The sequence below is a fragment of the Pipistrellus hanaki genome (assembly GCF_964339955.1).
Source record: "Pipistrellus hanaki genome assembly, chromosome: X".
Taxonomy (NCBI): domain Eukaryota; kingdom Metazoa; phylum Chordata; class Mammalia; order Chiroptera; family Vespertilionidae; genus Pipistrellus; species Pipistrellus hanaki.
The window spans coordinates 69,948,241-69,967,564 of record NC_140524.1 but is presented as its reverse complement, the minus strand read 5'-3'; the positions used below and the strand labels follow the sequence as shown (position 1 = coordinate 69,967,564).

Here is a 19,324-nt window from a genome sequence, read left to right as displayed (position 1 = left end):
TGTTTTCCAGCTTTGTTCAGCTCAGGTCCACAGGAGGCCAGGTTTTTTCATGTGGCCACCACACCTCAACCCACCAGAGCACTCTTGTGCTCAGAGAAATGGTAGGCAGCAGCTGAAGTCAGTCTTTGTGGCTAGTCTGGGGATGATAATGTACTCTATAAAGCTCCAGAAATCTTAACAGACAGAATAATTTCACTTAAAACATTTTAATGAAAAGTGATTAATTTCACTCTATTTTCTTCCTAGGTCAGAACATATAAACAAATAGATATTTAGATCTGCTTTTGCAATAGGTTCTTTAGTCCCAAGGAGTGAACCATATTGCCTGATCTTGTAAACTATTTTGGAACTTGTTCTGTCTTTGGGTTCTTCTTAAATAAGCAAGCACTTGGGCTAGTCCTATGGCAAGCACACCACAGACTTACTGACCCAACAATGGCATAATGGATCTGCTCAACTAGAGCTTCTTTGAAAAGCTAAAAGATCAGGGTATTGCCAAAACCGGTTTGGCTCAGTGGCTAGAGCATCGGTCTGCGGATTAAAAGATCCTAGGTTCGATTCCAGTCAAGGGCATGTACTTTGGTTGCGGGCACATCCCCAGTGGGGGCTGTGCAGGAGGCAGCTGATCAATGTTTCTCTCTCATTGATGTTTCTAACTCTCTGTCCCTCTCCCTTCCTCTCTGTTAAAAATCAATAAAATATATTTTTTAAAAAGATCAGGGTATTACTCAAGCCTAGTTTTTCCATTACAGAGAAAATTATATTGAAACCCCAAAGCAAGAAATACCTTCCCTGACTATCTGAAATATACGATAGGGATAACTTTGAGGCCAAGAAATAGGGTACTGACATCCCTCAGGAGGTAGTTTATATACCTATTCCCTACTGGCTGTCTCAGGATTTGATTAATACCTGATCACTGACTTAATAAAGGAAGGGGGGGGGGTGAAGAAGAGAAAGAAAAAGGGCAGGAGAAAGGGGCAAGTAAGAATAAATGAAAGAGAAACTGAATTGTATGGATGAAGGAGCAAGAAAGAAAAACAAAATCAACATTCATATGTTGCCAGAGAAGCAATTCTATGTTTTGTGGATAACCACTGAGAAACAATCTCTTTTTTTCCCCCCTTTGGAATCTATAACACTCAAGAAGATCCCATGTGAGTGAATAAAATAACAGACAACCAGACTATAGAAATCCCACTGCCGGGATTCTTTTTCTTCTAATTTTAGAAAAGACAGGACATGACAGCAATTTAATCAAACCAGGAACTTACCTTTTTTCTTGTTTTTAACTGGACCTGTAACACAAGTAAAATGGAAAATTAAATCACTGAAAATTAATAGAAAATTAATAGTTTATTCTCCAAGACAGTCATAGGAGGGACCCCAAGACACTGCAAATTTGAGGAAGCCGCATGCCAAGGTCAGGTTATTGACAAGGTATCTCCCAACTATCAAACTTCCCGAGTCTTTTTATGATTGTTTTGCTCCTGTTGTAACAAGAAAGTTACAAGGAAGCTTCTTTCCTAGGGATAAAAAAAATCATTCAGGCTGCCTTGGGAGTAAGGGAATGGCTGCTTCTCTATAGAGCCAAAATGTCCAGAAATGCAAAACTCCACAATCTTAGGACGGCATTCCAATAATTCTGCAAGTCCTGAGACTGAAGAGTTATGCATTCAGGAGAGGAGCTGATATGAAGTGTCATGTGCTGAACCTGGAAGGAAAAAAGGGTTATTTTCATGGAAGAAGCAGAGCAGCAGTAGTTAATATTTTAGTCACTTCCTTATCATAATTTAATTAGTAATTAAAACAGTGCAACCACGGTATATGTGGGGGCCACATGAACTCTTACTGTAATTTACCATAAGTTAACAGACAATTTAAGGAAGTGTCAATAGTTTTATTGACAACTAGCTGTACCTGGCCATGCGTTGCTGTGGCTCAGTCTGGTTAAATGGAAAAGAAAGAAAAGAGAAAGCGCACATTTCTAATATGTTTAGTTTCACAATGCTTGTGGGTATACAATATTTTTTGTTGTTCCATTGTCTGTGCAGATATAGAAATTATCTGGTTTGCCGACTCTATAACATGCAATATATAATTATATGAACATAGATGCCAAAATCCTCAACAAAATTCCAGCAAATCGGCTTCAGCAGTACATTAGGAAGACCATACACCATGACCAAGAAGGATTTATCCCAGGGATGCAAGGATGGTACAATATCGGCAAATCAATAAACTTGATACATTACATAATCAAATTGAGAGATAAAAATCATATAGTCATATCAATTGATGCAGAAAAAGCATTTGAGAAAATCCAACACTCTTTCTTGATAAAAACTCTCAGCAAGGTAGGAATAGAAGGATCATACCTCCACATAATAAAAGCCATATATGACAAACCCACAGCCAACATCACACTTAATAGGCAAAAACTAAAACCATTTCCCCTAAGAAGAGGAACAAGACAGGGATGTCCACTCTCACCACTCCTGTTCAACATAGTACTGGAAGTACTAGCCATTGCGATCAGAGAAGAAGAAGACATAAAAGGCACCCAAATTGGAAAAGAAAAAGTAAACTATCCTTATTAACAGATGACATGATATTTACATTGAAAACTCTAAAGACTCCATCAAAAATTATTAGACTTAATAAATGAATTTGACAATGTAGCAGGATACAAAATTAATGCCAAGAAATATATGGCATTTCTTTACACCACTAGTGAACTTACAGAAAAATAGACTAAGAAGGCAATCACATTTACCATCACAGCAAAAAAAAATTAAGATACCTAGGAATAAACTTAACCAAAGAGGTAAAAGACCTATATGCGAAAAACTATAGGACACTGAAAAAAGAGATAGAGGAAGACATAAACAGATGGAAGAACATACCATGTCCATGGATTGGTAGAATCAACATCATCAAAATGTCTATACTACCCAAAACAATCTATAGATTTAATGCAATCAATTAAAATACCAACAGCATATTTCACAGACCTAGAACAAACTCTGCAAAAATTCATCTAGAATATAAAACGATCCTGAATAGCTGCAGCAATTCTGAGAAAGAAAAAGAAAGTAGGTGGGATGTCAATACCAGATATCAAGCTGTATTACAAAATCACTGTTCTTAAAACAGCCCAGAAATGGCACAAGAACAGACATATAGATCAATGGAATAGAATAGAGAACCCAGGAATCTACTCAAACCGCTCTGCCCAATTAATATTTGACAAAAGAGGCATGAGCATACAATTGAGTCAAGACAGTCTCTTCAATAAATGGTGTTGGGAAAACTGTACAGATACATGGAAAAAAATGAAATTAGATCACCAACTTACACCATACACAAAAATAAACTGAAAATGGATAAAGGACTTAAACATAAGATGGGAAACCATAAAAATACTAGAAGAATCCACAGGCAGCAAAATCTCACAAATATGCTGAAGCAATTTCTTCACTGATACTTCTCCTAGGGCAATGTAAACTAAAGATAAAATAAACAAATTGGAATACATCAAAATAAAAAGCTTCTGGACAGTAAAGGAAACCATCAACAAAACAACATGAGAGGAGAAAACAAGACGGCGGCATAGATAAGCACCTAAACTGCTGCCTTGCACAACAATTTCAAAACAGCAACTCAAAGACAGAACAGACATCACCCAGAACGACAGGAAACCTGGCTGAGTGGAAATTCTACACCTAGAAGGAAAGAGAAAAGCTCACAGAGAATCAGAGGAGTCGCAAAGAGCTGAGGTATGGAGACACACCCACAGAGAGGAAGGGCAGCCGAGTGTCTGGCTCGTTTCTCTGGCATGGGGGAGGGGGGAGGCTGGTAAAGGAAGCCCTCTACTGCACTGAACTCCAGTTCTGAATGCACTGAACCCCAGTTCTGGCTGAAACCCTGTGGATTCAGGCTCATAAAAGGGAAGTCTGGACTGTCAGGTAGAGAGAAAGGCACATGGAGCCTTGGAGACTCGGGGGAGCCATAGCAGGCAGGGTTATGGAGGCACACGCAAGCGTGCATAGAGAAGTCTGTCTGCAGAGGTTGCCATAGCCTTTCCCTGACATAGACTTTCCTTTCGATAGCACAAGGCAATCGAAAGCCCCTGACTGCAACGAACCCCAGTTCCAACTGCACTGAAACTCAGTTCCGGGTGAGCCCCAGGGGACCCACACTCTTATGGGGGAAATCTGGACTGTCAGGCGGAAACTCAAGGGAGCCGCAAAAAGCAGATGTCTAGAGGCGCATGCGCAAGTATGCTCAGACAAGACTGCTGACTTTGCCACTGGCTGCAGGGAACCTGAATCCTGACTGCGCTGAACTCCAGTGCTGGGTGAGAATCTGGGAAACCAGATTCATTCAGGGAGAAACTGGACTGTGTGGCAGCAGACGAAACTCGAGGGTGGCTTTCTCTCAGAGGTGCTTGCAGTGATTACTGAGGGACACTGAGACCCAGGGGCCTCATAGGGCAGGGCTGACAGGAGGCAAAAATTGTCTGCTCCTCCCTGAGACTCCAACCCATCCAAGCTGAGCACAGAGGCTTTTGCAAGTCTTCTTCCATAAGGGTATCTCCAGCACAGAAGTTCTCCCTGTGTAGACACAGCTGATCCTCACAGCCAATTGGCCTGGAGGTCAATTCCTCCTAGTGATACCAACAATAGTCAAGACTTAACTACAACAAGGCTGTACACCCAGTCCACAAAGGGCTGCACCAAAAGTATCCACCTCAGGTAACTGGGGGAGTCTGAGCCACTGGGCCATATAAGACACCTACAACACAAATCTACTCTACCAACTTAGAGAAGCAGCGGAAATGTGGAGGCAAAGAAACATCACAAATGAAAGAAATGGAGGAGAACAAATGACTGGATATAGAATTCAAAACCATGGTTATAAGGTTTTTCAATAATTTACTAGAAAAGGCTGATAAATTTAGCGAGACCTTTGAGGATATGAAAAAGGACCAACTAGAAATTAAACATACACTGACTGAAATAAAAAATATACAGAGATCCAACAGCAGACTAGAGGAACACAAGAATCAAGTCAAAGATTTGAAATACAAAGAAGCAAAAAACACTCAACTGGGAAAGAAAAAAGAAAAGAGAATCCAGAAAGTTGAAGATAGTGTAAGAAGCCTCTGGGACAACTTCAAGCATACAAACATCATAATTATGGGGGTGCCAGAGGAAGAGAGAGAGCAAGATACTGAAAACCTATTTGAAGAAATTATGACAGAAAACTCCCCCCACCTGGTGAAAGAGATAGAATTACAAGTCTAGGAAGTGCACAGAACCCAAACAAAAGGAATCAAAAGGTGACCACACTAAGACACATCATAATTAAAATGCCAAGAGCAAAAGACAAAGAAATAATATTAAAAGCAGCAAGAGAAAACCAGTTAATTACCTACAAGGGAGCATCCATATGATTGTCAGCTGATTTCTCAACAGAAACTATGCAGGCCAGAAGGGAGTGGCAAGAAATATTAAAAGTGATGAATAGCAAGAACCTACAACAAAGATTACTCTACCCAGAAAAGCTATTATTCAGAATTGAAGGTCAGATAAAGAGCTTCACAGATAAGAAAAGCTAAAGGAGTTCATCACCACCAAACAAGTATTATATGAAATGCTGAAAGGTATTTTTTAAGAAGAGAAGGAAGAAGAAAAAGGTAAAGATAAAAATTATGAACAACAAATACATGTCTATCAAGTGAATCTAAAAATCAACTGAATAAAAAATCTGATGAACAGAATAAATTGGTGAATATAATAAAATCAGGGGCACAGAAAGGGAGTGGACTGACTATTCTTGGGGGGAAAGGTGTGTGGGGGATGCTGGAAGAGACTGCACAAAAATTGTACACCTATGGATGAGGACAGTGCAGGGGAGGTAAGGGCAAAGGGATGGTGTAGGAACTGGGTGGAGGGGATCTATAGGGGGGGGGGAGAGGTACAATTATAATAATCTGAACAATAAAGATTTCTTAAATTAAAAAAAATAAAAATAAAATGAATAAAAAATATGATGAACAGAAAAAGAAGTATATTATTGTATACATGTATATAGTTTTTCAGGGTCAGTGGATAAGGGAGAAGGCACTGGAGATCATACCGAGTGTTGCAATATGTGTCAGAACCAGTAAGAAGAGCAACTGGTAGGGATGGGGATGCTGTGGAAGCCCAAGAATGGCAGTTGGTCCTAATTTTCCAATCTTATTTTGCTCTACTGGGCTGCAGCAAGTAGAGTTAAAGCTTGGAACAATAGCAGTGGGTACAGATGGGATCTAGTGCCATATAAAATTTTACAATGCCAACACATCTAGATAACTTGGGTTCTGTCTTCCCTAGACCCTCCACCCTTCTTGTTCATGGTGGTCAGTCCCTTTCCTTTGCATCCCCTATGGTTTCTTTCTGCAGTGGGCTATGGTATATACCAGAGGTGCTGGCAGGGCAAGAGAAGAGCCTAACTTTGGGTGTACATGAAAGCATTCTTTGGGATTTAGGGAAAGATGGAAATTCTAAAATAAGGATTTTTTAACTGTCCTTGACTGCATGAAAGTTAAATATGAAAGTAAAATAACAATCACTTCCAGGAGTTAAGGTTTATTTTAGACGATTCTAATGGAAAAACATGAATCTGGGACTGTGAGCTGAATCAACTACAAGGGAATGAATCTGAAGGAAGAGGGGAAGAGGGATTTACATAAATTTAGAATGAGACAAAGTAATAGGTAGGTTAGGGCCTAAGCCAAGGGCTTGGCAATGTGGAAAAGAAAAATTGCACAGGTACATACAGGGATATAGAACCCACATTTGATCAGGTACATACAACGATATAGAACTCATATTTGATCAGGGCTTTACATTTTAAATAAGCTTTCAAATCACACTATATCTAATCTCCACACTAACCCAGCAAAGTAGGTATTACCATTATTGTCATTTTATAGGAACTGAGGCTGAGAGATAAGTAAGCACATTCAAAGTTTCATAGCAAATAAGTAGCAGACCTGCAACTTGAACCTAGGTCCCTAAATGCAAAATCAAAGTCTGAGTTATTGACCTAGTGATTTAAAACTAGGTTATTTAAGGGTGTTGTAAATACTTTATTGTTAACAGTGTAATGAAGGGGAGAGAGAACCAAGATGATGGCCTAGGTAAGTACCTAATCTGCTGCCTCGCTCAACAATTTCAAAAGCAACTAAAATCAGAACGGACTTCATCCAAAAACACAGGAAAGCTGGCGGAGTGAGAAATCTACAACTAGAAAAAAGGAGAGAAAACAGAGGATCCAAGATGGCTGCTCGGGTAGACACCTAGCCGCAGCAGCACACAACAATTTCAATAGAATACAACTAAAATGTAGAGTGGACATCGCCCAGAGCTACAGGTAGTCGACTGACTGAAAATTCTACAACAAGAAGGAAAGAGAAAACCAGAAGGAAAATCAGAGGAGCTGAAAAAAAGCCTAAGGTACGGAGACATGCTGCGCGCTCGCTCGCACACGCACGCGGAGAGGTCGCAGCCGGAGAGGAGAGGGCTGGGTGCTGCCTGGCGTTCCCTAGCAGGAAGGAAATAGAACCCCCAGCCTGGGCTGAACCCCCGAACCGGCAGCGCTGAGCCCCAGTTATGAGCCAGACCCTGGGGACCCAGGATCCGGAGGGGGAGACGGGGCTGTGAGGCGGAATCCCAGGGGAGCAGCGAAAAGCAGGGCCCCCAGAGTCGCGCACACATTGCGCGCAGAGGACTGAATGTTGACTCTGATGCTGGATTACCCTAGCGGGAAGAAACAAAGCCTCCGGCAGCGCTGAGCCTCAGTCCGGACTGCTCTGAACCCCAGTCCTGGAGCAGACCCTGGGGACCCAGGCTCGGGCATGGGGAGACAGGGCTGTGAGGCAGAATCCCAGGGGAGTGGCGAAAAGCGGAGCCCCCAGAGTCACGCACACTGTGCGCAGAGGACAGTCTGTTGACTCTGATCCTGGACTCCCCTAGCGGGAAGGAGAAAAAAAAAGTTCCAGACTGGAGGAATGCGACAGGGAGCAGGAGCCCCTGCCGGACACCAGCCAGCCAGGTGCCGGCCGGGCGACGGGGCCCCCCCGGGGGGGGGGTGGTGCCCCTGAGCCTTCGACCTCTGAGCACGGGCAATGGAGCCAAGGCCGGGGGCTGCTTCCTGGGCGGAGCCGACCCTGGCAACAGGCTGGAGCAGTGCGGGAGCCTGCGGAGAACAAAGGGGTGCCACAGGCCAACCTGCTGAGCTCCCAGGACAAGGAGGAAGAAACCAAAGTTCTCAATGTGAAGAAATCAAGTGAGAGCAAAAGATAGTAAAATTACGTAAGAAAGAATACAAAGAAGATCTTGAAAAATCAAAGACTAAGTCAGAACTCAACTCACCAGCCAACATTGCAACATAAATGCGTTTTTTAAAAAAGGGAAGAAAAAAAAAAAGGACAGAATGTTGGAACAGCGGCGGCCAGGCCTAGAGTGCCCAGGCACAAAGCAGTGGCAACCGGGCCCGGAGCAGCAATGGCCGGGCCCCAGAGCAGCAGCAGCCAGAACCAGAGCAACAACGGCCAGCACTGGAGCAGCCAGACCTGGGGCAGTGGCAGCCAGGCCTGAGGCAGAGGCAGCCAAGCCCAGGGTGGCCAGTCCAGGAACACCCAGACCCGGAGTGGCTGGGCCCGGAGAAGCCGGGCCCGGAGAAGCCAGGCCCGAGCAGCCGGGTTGGGAGCAGCCAGGTCCAGAACAGCAGTAGCCAAGCCCGGAGCATCCAGGCTGGGAGCGGCCAGACTTGGAGCAGCCGGGCCCAGAGCAGCCGGGTCTGGTGCGGCCAGGCCTGGAGCAGCAGCTGCCAGGCTGGGAGCGGCCAGGCCCGGAGCAGCCGGGTCTGGTGTGGCCAGGCCCGGAGCAGCGGTTGCCAGGCTGGGAGCGGCCAGGCCCGGAGCAGCCAGGTCTGGTGCGGCCAGGCCCGAAGCAGCGGTTGCCAGGCTGGGAGTGGCCAGACCTGGAGCAGCGGCTGCCAGGCTGGGAGCAGCCAGGTCCGGAGCAGCCAGGTCTGGTGCGGCCAGGCCTGGAGCAGCAGCTGCCAGGCTGGGAGCGGCCAGGTCCGGAGCAGCCGGGTCTGGTGTGGCCAGGCCCAAAGCAGTGGTTACCAGGCTGGGAGCGGTCAGGCCCGGAGCAGCAGCTGTCAGGCTGGGAGCGGCCAGGCCCGGAGCAGCCGGGTCGGGAGCGGCCAGGCCCGGAGCAGCAGCTGTCAGGCTGGGAGCGGCCAGGCCCGGAGCAGCCCGGTCTGGTGCGGCCAGGCCCGAAGCAGCGGTTGCCAGGCTGGGAGCGGCCAGGCCCGGAGCATCCGGGTCGGGTGCGGCCAGGCCCGGAGCAGCGGCTGCCAGGCTGGGAGCGGCCAGGCCCGGAGCAGCCGGGTCAGGTGCGGCCAGGCCAGGAGCAGCAGCAGCCAGGTCCAGAGCAACTAGGTCGAGAGCGGCAGTGACCAGACCCGGAGCAGTTGGTTGTGGAACGAACCAGAGCAACAGAGGCCAGACCCGGAGCAGCCAGGCCTGGAACAGCTCACTCCTCACCTGCCCCTGCCCCACGGCAGCCTCTCAGACATGGCTGGAAACTTTTGTGGGAACTTGAGGGTCTGCTGAATCAAGTGATGAAGGCTTAGATCTGGATGTGTTGAGTTAGTATAGGGCTGGGGTGTAGATCTGTGAATGCCTTGGGTGGGGCCTGGATGAGGCTGGTTGACCTATTTGGAAATGTCTTTTGTGTGAAATGTATCATTGGGCATGTGGTGGTATTATTGATATGAGAAAATGCTAAGTAACTGATTTACTATCTTAAAAGGGATTTACTATCGGGGAAAGGGAGGGAGGAAGAGACTGAACATAAACTGCACCTATGGATGAGGACAATGGGGGATGGGGAGGGGGCGGAGGGTGGGGTGGGAACCTGGTGGAGGGGGGAAGAAATGAGGAACCTTTGTAACAATATGAACAATAAAGATTGATTTAAAAAAAAAGAAAAAAAAAAAGAAAAAGGAGAGAGGCTCACGGATTAGATTGGGAGCCACAAAGCGCTGAGGTAGGGAGAAGCTCACAGGCAGAGAGGAAGTGCGGCTGAATGCCTGGCTGGCGGGAGGGGAAAGGAATTCCCGATTGCACTGAACCCTTTCCGACTGTACTGAACCCCAACCCCAGCTGAAACCCGTGGACCCAGGCTCATATGGGTGGAGTCTGGACTATAGAGAAAGGCACCAAGAGACTCAGAGACTGGGAGACTGGGGGAGCCAGGAGCTGCAGCGGGCAGGGTCTACAGTCACGCTCAAGTGAGTATGCGCAGAGGTCTGACCTCGGAGGTTGCAGCTGCCTCTCCATAGCGGAAGGAGTTAGAAGCTTCAGACTACAGAGACCCATCCCAATTCCGGGTGAGCCCCTGGGGCACAAACTCTCTTGCAAGGGGGAATCTGGGAAGGTCAGGCGGAAACTCAGGGGAGCCAAAGAAGGCAGAGGTCAGGCGGAAACTCAGGTGAGCGCACAAGGACAGGGCTGAGGGGAAGCCAAGACTGTCAGCTCAGCCCTGAGACTCCGCCCTATCCAAGCTGAGCACAGAGGCTTCTGCAATTTTGCAAGTCTGATCCTATAAGACTGTCTCCAATACAGAAGGTATCCCAGAGTAGACACAGCTGATACCCACATCCAGTTGGCCTGAAGGTCAATTCCTCCCAGGGATACCAACAACAATAAAGACTTAGCTACATCAAGGCTGTACACGCAGTCCACAAAGGGGAGCATCAAGAGTGTCTACCTCAGGTAACTGAGGAGGCTGTCCCACTGGGCCATATAGGACACAGACCACACAAAGCCATCCTACCAACTCTGGGAAGCAGCGAAAATGCTGAGACAAGGAAATAGATCTCAAACGAAAGAGATGGAGGAGAACAAAAGACTGGATATAGAGTTCAAAACCACGGTTATAAGGTTTTTCAAGAATTTACTAGAAAAGGCTGATAAATTTACTGAGACTCAACTAGAAATTAAACATAAACTGACTGAAATAAAAAATATTATACAGAGATCCAACAGCAGACTGGAGGATCACATGAATCAAGTGAAAGATTTTGAATACAAAGAGCCAAAGGACACTATTCTGGAGAAGCAAGAAGAAAAGAGAATCCAGAAAGTTGAAGATAGTGTAAGGAGCCTCTGGGACAACTTCAAGCGAACCAACATTAGAATTATGGGGGTGCCAGAAGAAGAGAGAGTGCAAGATACTGAAAACATATTTGAAGAAATAATATCAGAAGACTTCCCCCACCTGGTGAAAGAAATAGACTTACAAGTACAGGAAGCATACAGAACCCCAAACAAGAGGAATCCAAAGAGGAACACACCAAGACACAGCATAATTAAAATGCCAAGGGCAAAAGTCAAAAAGAGTATCTTACATACAGCAAGAGAATAGCAGTTGGTTACCTATAAGGGAGCACCCATATCATTATCAGCTGATTTCTCAACAGAAACTATGCAGGCCAGAAGGGAGTGACAAGAAATATTCAAAGTGATGAATAGCGAGAACCTACAACCAAGATTACAGTATCCAGCAAAGTTATCATTCAGAATTGAAGAGCAGATAAAGAGCTTTACAGATAAGAAAAAGTTAAAGGAGTTCATCACCACCAAACCAGTATTATATGAAATGCTGAAAGGTATTTAAGAAGAGGAAGAAGATCAAGTGAATTAAATATCTGAGGAACAGAATAAACTGGTGAAAAGAAAGGGAGTGGCTTGATAATTATCAGGGCGAAAGGGGTGTGGGGAGTGCAGGAAGGGACTGGATTAAAATCGTACACCTATGGATGAGGACAATGGCGGAGGGGGTGGGGGAGGTAAGGGCAGGAAGCAGAGGATGGGGCAGGAACCAGGTGGAAGGGAGCTATGAGGGGGAAAAGGAGAAACAATTGAAATAGTCTGAGCAATAAAGATTTATTTAAAAACAAACAAACAAACAAACAAACAAAAAAACAGTGTACTGAAGGTCACTAAAATATTTACAAAAATGAAACCTGGAATAGACTTAATATTGTATCTGTAATAGTGTCACTTTCATTTGAAGTCTTATATGTTTCTTGAGCATGAAAGAAAGGGGCCAGCATGCTAGAAAAAAGCAGAAAATCCCAAGGACCCCACAGAAGGAGTTTCCCAAGAATGCTATTCAAACTGTGAATTATGCTGACAAAAGGTCAAGATCTGCCATGCTATACCATAACAGAGAAATAATAAAATCTGGGAAATGAAGGATGAGATAATAAATATGCAGTGATAAATTACAATGCAATTTTTTATTTCTTCCTTTGTGTTTAAATGTGAAAATGGAACATTATGTGTGTTGCACAGAGCTGCCCTTTGAAGAAGCTGGTAGTAGACAGCATTATTACTGTGGTACAGAAAGAAAACTGGAAAAGGCCCACAGGCTGTTCCCTCATGAACAAATATGTATAATAACTCCCTCCCTCAATCTCTCAATGACTTACTAAATATATGCCATTTTATACAAGTCCTGTAGTTTCATAGACATCTGCATTGTCTACTGCCTATGACTAGAGATCTTTCAAATACAGATTTCTCTTTTAAAACAGGGACTTTTGGATGGGCCTATAACATGTTTCTTTCAATCTACAAACATTCATGAACTACTTGACTATTAGGCCATCTTATGCTAGTTCCATTCTAAGGTAGAAGGGATCCCTGGCTTCTTGTAGCTCATAACCTAGCTGAGAAGATGAAAGAAGAACATGAAAGAAATCTAGAAAATATGTTTTTTAAGCACGCACACAGAAGAATATAAACTAAGAAGATGAGCTATCTGAATGGAGGTTCATTAAGGCCATAACACTTCATAATTGGGCCCTGAAAAGATGGATAAGGATTAGAAGTAGAGAAGTAAGAAGGCAGTCCAGGAGTGGGATTGGTTTAGCAAAACTAAAAGGCTGTAACCAGCAAGGTCTGATGAAAAAAGTAAGACTACTTAACTTGGCTGCTCTGGTTGCTGCCCCATGGCAATGTTACATGACATATTAAGTATGAGTATGCCTTTGGTTTTCTTATAATCTTTAATTTCTTTGAAATCTACAAATCAGTAAGCTCTCCCACACCACACTGCTTCTGTGTTCAACTTTTTTGAGAAGTAACACTTCACATTTTTAGTTCATTGTATAGTTTACATAGCATTTGCACATAGATCATTTCATTTGACCTTTATAACACTTCTGTGAAATGACATGGAGGCTGACTTGTTACAAGTCAGAGGACCACAAAGTGGGGGAGCCCAGGACCTTAACCCAGATCAGATTCAGTCCAATCTTTAACATTTACATGTACAGTTTTGACCAATAATTAATATTAATAAATAATATTATTAATGTTCTATAAGATTATGAACACATCTTGCATCATAAATTATTAAATTACAAGAGGCCTGGTGCACAAAATTTGTGCATGAGGGGGGTATCCCTCAGCCCAGCCTGCACCCTCTCCAATCTGGGACCCCTCAAGGGATGTCCAACTACCCGTTTAGGCCTAAACGGGCAGTCAGATATCCCTCTCACAATCCAGGACTGCTGGCTCCCAACTGCTCGTCTGACTACCTTCCTGATTACCCCTAACTGTTTCTGCCTGCCAGCCCAATCATCCCCTAACCACTCCCATGCTAGCCTGATTGATGTCTAACTGCTCCCCTGCCAGCCTGTTTGCCCCCAACTTCCCTCCTCTGCTGGCCTGGTCACCCCTAGCTGCCCTCCTTTGCAGGGTTGATCACCCCCAACTGCCCTTCCTTGCAGGCCTGGTCCCTCTCAACTGCCCTCCCTTGTAGGCCTGGTGCCTCCCAACTACCCTCCCCTGCTGGCCATCTTGTGTCCACATGGGGGCAGGATCTTTGACCACATGGGGGAAGCCATCTTGTGTGTTGGAGTGATGGTCAATCTGCATATTACTCTTTTATTAGATAGGATGTCGGGTAATTTTTATGTTTAGTACCAAAGATTTAAAAAAATCCATATGAAATATTTAGAATTTATTATATGATCTTTAAGTTGGTTTCTAATAGGCTTAGTTGAATACTGTGCCTGAGATTTGTTTCTAATTACAATGTTATATAATCCTTACCTTATACACAGTTAATACCTTACTTACTGACTGGGCACCATTTAAGAGGTTCCACAAAAGTGAGCTTTCCAAAGTTACACAACTAATAGCAAACTTTAAAATGTGACAGGAATCTTTCAAAAATATTTTGAGATTTCCCTGACTTGTCATGTCAGATACAGTTGTCTACTGAGGACTAAGCATCCTTATGAAAATCCCTTACTGGGCTACACAGTGGGATACTCAGTGTTTACCAAGGTATGCAGGGAAGTGTGAACCCCCACATGAACAGTCCCAAATGATTTCACTTTTCTAGTTTTCTGTTTTTAGACTTTTGCTGTTATTTACACTGCTAATTGTGCCTTCTGAGGGTATTGGTGTTCTTACAGCTAGTAGACCCCTCCTCCCATTCTAATTACCCTGTTTCCCCGAAAATAAGACAGTGTCTTATATTAATTTTTGCTCCCAAAGATGCGCTAGGTCTTATTTTCAGGGGATGTCTTATTTTTCCATGAAGAAGAATATGGTACACATTTATTGTTAAATGAAAATAAAGGAAATTTATTACCTGTATACGGTACGGTAGTACGGTAGTTGTCAACACAAACCAGACAAACTGTGAATCCTACAGTATCAAGAATTTACTCATTTATTCAATGACAATCATGTCATCATCTTCTGGAACATCATCATAACAATCCAATTCCTGAATTTCCTGGTGAATTTCTTGTGACTCCATTTCTTTCAGAATCAGTGGATCAAATCTCTCATGTTTAGCAATAGCACTGTCTTTAAATGAGTACTTCTTGTCAAGGTAGCCTGCTCGCAGTGCATTTGCAATGCAACTGTCAGTGATTTTCTCCCATGAATTCTTCACCCAAGTCACTACTTCTTGCAGTTTAGGTTTCACAAAGTTTCCACGCTGATTTCTCTCCATTCTATTTTCAATGTAGACATTAATTTCCATGCACAAATTGTCTTTGAATGGCTTGCTTATTGCAATATCAAGAGTCTGGAGATAGGCCGTCATTCCTGCGGGAATCATTATCTGACCTATTTTTCTTTCCTGAAGAAATGTCTTCAGGTCTTTAGCACAGTGAGTGCTGGCTGCATCCCAGACTAGCAGACCTATTTGGCTCCCTCGCATAACAAGCAGCAGCATTAAATCGACCCACTTCCTTATAACTGCTTGTGTGGCCCAGGCTTTTTCAGTTTCAAGAATAAAAACGCCCAAACGCTTTTTTCTTCTTGCCCTTAGAAATGGTTTTAGTGCCATCCAGACAAATTGCCAAAATACAGGAAACACGTGCACTTTCATAAGCAGTGGAAGGAATGCACACTAAGGAGGCACCCCGCTGTTCAATTGTTGTTTGAGATGATTGGCCCATAAACACTGCAGTTTCATCCATAGCAATCATGTTGGAAAGATTGTATTTAGAGAAGTCAGCATCACCAATAAAGGACTTGAATGCAAGCGCTCGCTTCATAACTTGAGTATCTTCCAACCTAAAGAATGTTGTAGATCTTCTTAAAGACAGTTCACTTCGCTGAAGGAAATTATCCAGCCAGTGTTGTGATGCTTTGAAGTCTTTGGGGGCTATGTCAAACTGTGGTGCCATTGCAAGGGCAAATTCTTGAATCTGAGCCCTATTTACAACCAAAACCTTTGCTCTCCTGTCAACAACCCATTCACAGATCAGGTCTTCCAGCTCGGAAAATAATGGTTGCCGACCTGATCCACACTTGTGCTTTTTAGCATTTCCCTTGTCCACTTGTTCAATGAGGTTACCATACTCTGCTCACCATTTTTGGATCAATCGGATACTCAACATCTCTTTGCAGAAAGCAGTAAGATTTTGGCCCCAAGAGTCTTACACGATTCCTTTCTTGTACTCCACGGAGTAGCTTTTTCTTTTTGTGCTCATTTCTAGGGGTGAAAAAAAGGAATTGGGGTATCAAGGTGGGGGGAGGGGGATCACTTAAAATGACACAGGGGGATCAGAGGCGGGGGGAATCAAAATGGCACAGGAGAATCAGAGGGGGGATTACCATTTTAGTAACCCCTTTTGATCCTCCTGTGTCATTTTGATTGCCCCCTCTGATCCTCCTGTGTCATTTTAAGTGATCCCTCTCTCCCCACCCCTGTGCCACTGAACACCTTCACCAGACATCCCCCCATCCCTTTATCAGACATTTACCCCCTGGGGCCTGCCTGGGGACTGTCACAGGGCTTGCTGGGGCCTGGATCTGGGCTGGAGCAGGGTCTGCCACTGACTTAGAACCTTCAGTCATCATGAGGGCAGCCGCGAGCATCAGGTAGTGTTACCAGAGACAGACCAGCACTCACCACCTTCACCTAGTCCTGTCTGCTCTAATCCTCCTGTTCTTCTACAGGCATCTGCAAAAGTCTCCTCCTCTCTCCCACTCTGCGCTCACTGCTCACTCTGACCTCTGCTCCGCCTCCACACAGCAGTGACGTCAGGACTCCGCCTAATGTCATTAGTTGCTAGACGCCAGTTGGGGCGGCCCTAGCGACCAGTTTATGGTAAATTAATTTTCATTTTGAGACAGAGCCTGGGGGGGGGGGTTTATTTTCGGGGGATGCCTTATATTTCACTCAGAAGGAAACCTGTAGGTAGGTCTTATTTTTGGAGGATGTTTTATTTTCGGGGAAATACGGTAGTTGTCTTCCAACTAAACTAATTTCACTAGTAAGTTACATTTAGTTTATAAACAACACTAAGACTAGAGGCTTAGTGAGGCTGATGCCAAGCCTCTCTTACAGGTGTAGAGTGAGAGGCCTCAGTGGATTGAGATTTTGCTCCCAGGTAATAGGTTTTCTATCCTCCTTCCTTTTGGGGGTTCTAGGCTGTGTTCTAGATGTTTGAGGTTGCTAAATAAAAGACCTCAGAATAATTGGGTTGTAACAAGAATAATTATATTTTGTTTACAAAACTCACATTCTGTATGTTTCTGAAAGATGGAAGAAAATTAGATGTAATGATTAAACAATCAAAACAATACCAGTTTGTGATATTCAATTTTTATTCTTTAATTTTAAAGCCATTGATGGGAGAAGAAAAAAGAACGCTTAAGACATGCCTTATTTAAAATATTTTATCTTAATCTTTAATAGCACTTTCTATTTTTCTAAGTGCTTTAGTGTGTATTATCTCTTTTGATTATCGAACTCCTGTGAAAGAAGAAGGATAGCTTCTTCTTCTTTTTAAAAAAATATATTTTATTGATTTTTTTACAGAGAGGAAGGGAGAGAGATAGAGAGCTAGAAACATCGATGAGAGACATTAACCAGCTGCCTCCTGCATACCCCCTACTGGGGATGTGCCTTCAACCAATGTATGTGCCCTTAAGTGGAATTGAACCTGAGACCTTTCAGTCCGCAGGCTGACACTCTATCCACTGAGCCAAACCATTTTCAGCAGGATAGCTTCTTTTCTCAACTATTAAAGTGGTTACACGATTGTGGTATTTAAGAAAAGACATTCTTATTTGTTGTACTTATATCCTGAGAAGTACTAGATGGATTAGTATTATTTTCAGTTTACAGTTGATACTAATAATTAGCAATTATTGAGTACCTGTTATGTGCCTATATTGAATTAAGCATTTTACATTATCTCTAATCCTTATAATAGTTTATCAAAGGAAGCATCGTTATGGTTTTTATACAATGAGAAAATTTATGCTGAGAGAGAATATAAGACTTGGCCAAGGCCACAAAGGTAAAAGTGGTAGAGCTAGGATTTGAAATTTGGTCTATGTGATTTTAAATTTGAAATCAGGCCTATGTGACATTAAATTATATGCTTGTTATCTCAAGCTGTCTGAGCTAGAAACCAAGGGCTTCTTGATATCAACTGAATTTTGAATATTAGAGGCCCGGTACATGAAATTTGTACACGGGGGATTGGAGGAGTCCCCTCAGCCCACTCTGCACCCTTTCCAATCCAGGACCCCTTGGGGATGTCCAACTGCCTAAACCATGTCCCCGGGATCAGGCCTAAACCAGCAGGGCCTAAACCAGCAGTCAGACATACTTCTCACAATCCAGGATTGCAGGCTCCTAACTGTTCACCTGCCTGTCTGCCTGATTGCCTCTAACTTCCCTGCCACTGTCCTGGTCATCCTTAACTACCCCCTGCTGATGGCCAGGTAGCCCCCAACTTCCCTCTCCCTGCTGGCCTGGTTGCTCATAACTGTCCCCCAACCTGCCTGGTCATCCCTATTGTGCCTCCTGATGGCCGGGTCACCACCAAATGCCTCCCTCTGCTGGCCTGATTGCTCCTAATTGTCCCCCCCACCTGCCTTGTCATCCCTTACTGCCTGTCCTATCACCCTGGTTGCCCCAACTTCCCCCTCTGCCAGCCTGGTTGCTCCTAACTGCCCCCCCCACCAGCCCGGTCACCCCTTACTGCCCCCCTGCTGGCCTGGTCACCCCCAACTGCCCCCCCCGCTGGCCTGGTCACCCCAACTGCCCCCTCCTGCTTGCCTGGTCACCCCTTACAGCTCCCCCACCAGCCTAGTAGCCCCATGCAGCCTGCTTGTTCAGTTGTTTGGTCATCCCTCACTAACCACCCTCCCAGTTTGGTCATAGGCAGCCATCTTTTGAGGGCATGACAGTCAATTTGCATATTACCTCTTTATTATATAGGATACATATGTGTGTGTGTGTGTGTGTGTGTGTGTGTGTGTATGTGTGTGTGTGTGTATATATATATATTTCCATGTACTGGGAACTTAACTACACTAAATGTGGGCCTTGTTCCTGAAAGCTTCTGGATTTTTCATGCTATGCTAGGGGGTAGGAGAAACAAATAGCTTCAAATTACTGAAATAAAACTTGAAAACAGCCTCTGAGATAAAATATTTGTACCACAAATATATCCTTCTCCTTTAAATTGGTTATAATGTAAACCTATGTTTTTAAAGTGCTGTGGAGATAACTTGTAAAGATAATGTACTATACAAACCAATGACTTTATGACTCATGTTAAGAACTTTGCTTTTTCTTTTAAACAAAATAGAGATTTAAATGTGTAATTTAAAATATAAAATTTCATCTTTGGAAGCACATAATTCATACTTTAAAGTTTGATAATTTCAATGTAGAGATGAAATATATCAGAAAATCAAGGA

At 44.0% G+C, this 19,324-nt stretch overlaps 1 protein-coding gene across 5 annotated transcripts in view; it reads right to left on the bottom strand.

Annotated features, from left to right (window-relative positions):
• The window catches only part of EDA (ectodysplasin A), a 480,683-nt gene that overhangs the window by 15,296 nt on the left and 446,063 nt on the right, over positions 1–19,324 (bottom strand). For all 5 annotated transcript variants that reach the window (XM_084869688.1, XM_084869689.1, XM_084869692.1 and 2 more), the window contains exon 3: positions 1,275–1,298. In XM_084869688.1, coding sequence (XP_084725814.1) covers positions 1,275–1,298 — 24 coding nt within the window. The remainder of the gene's footprint in view (positions 1–1,274; positions 1,299–19,324) is intronic.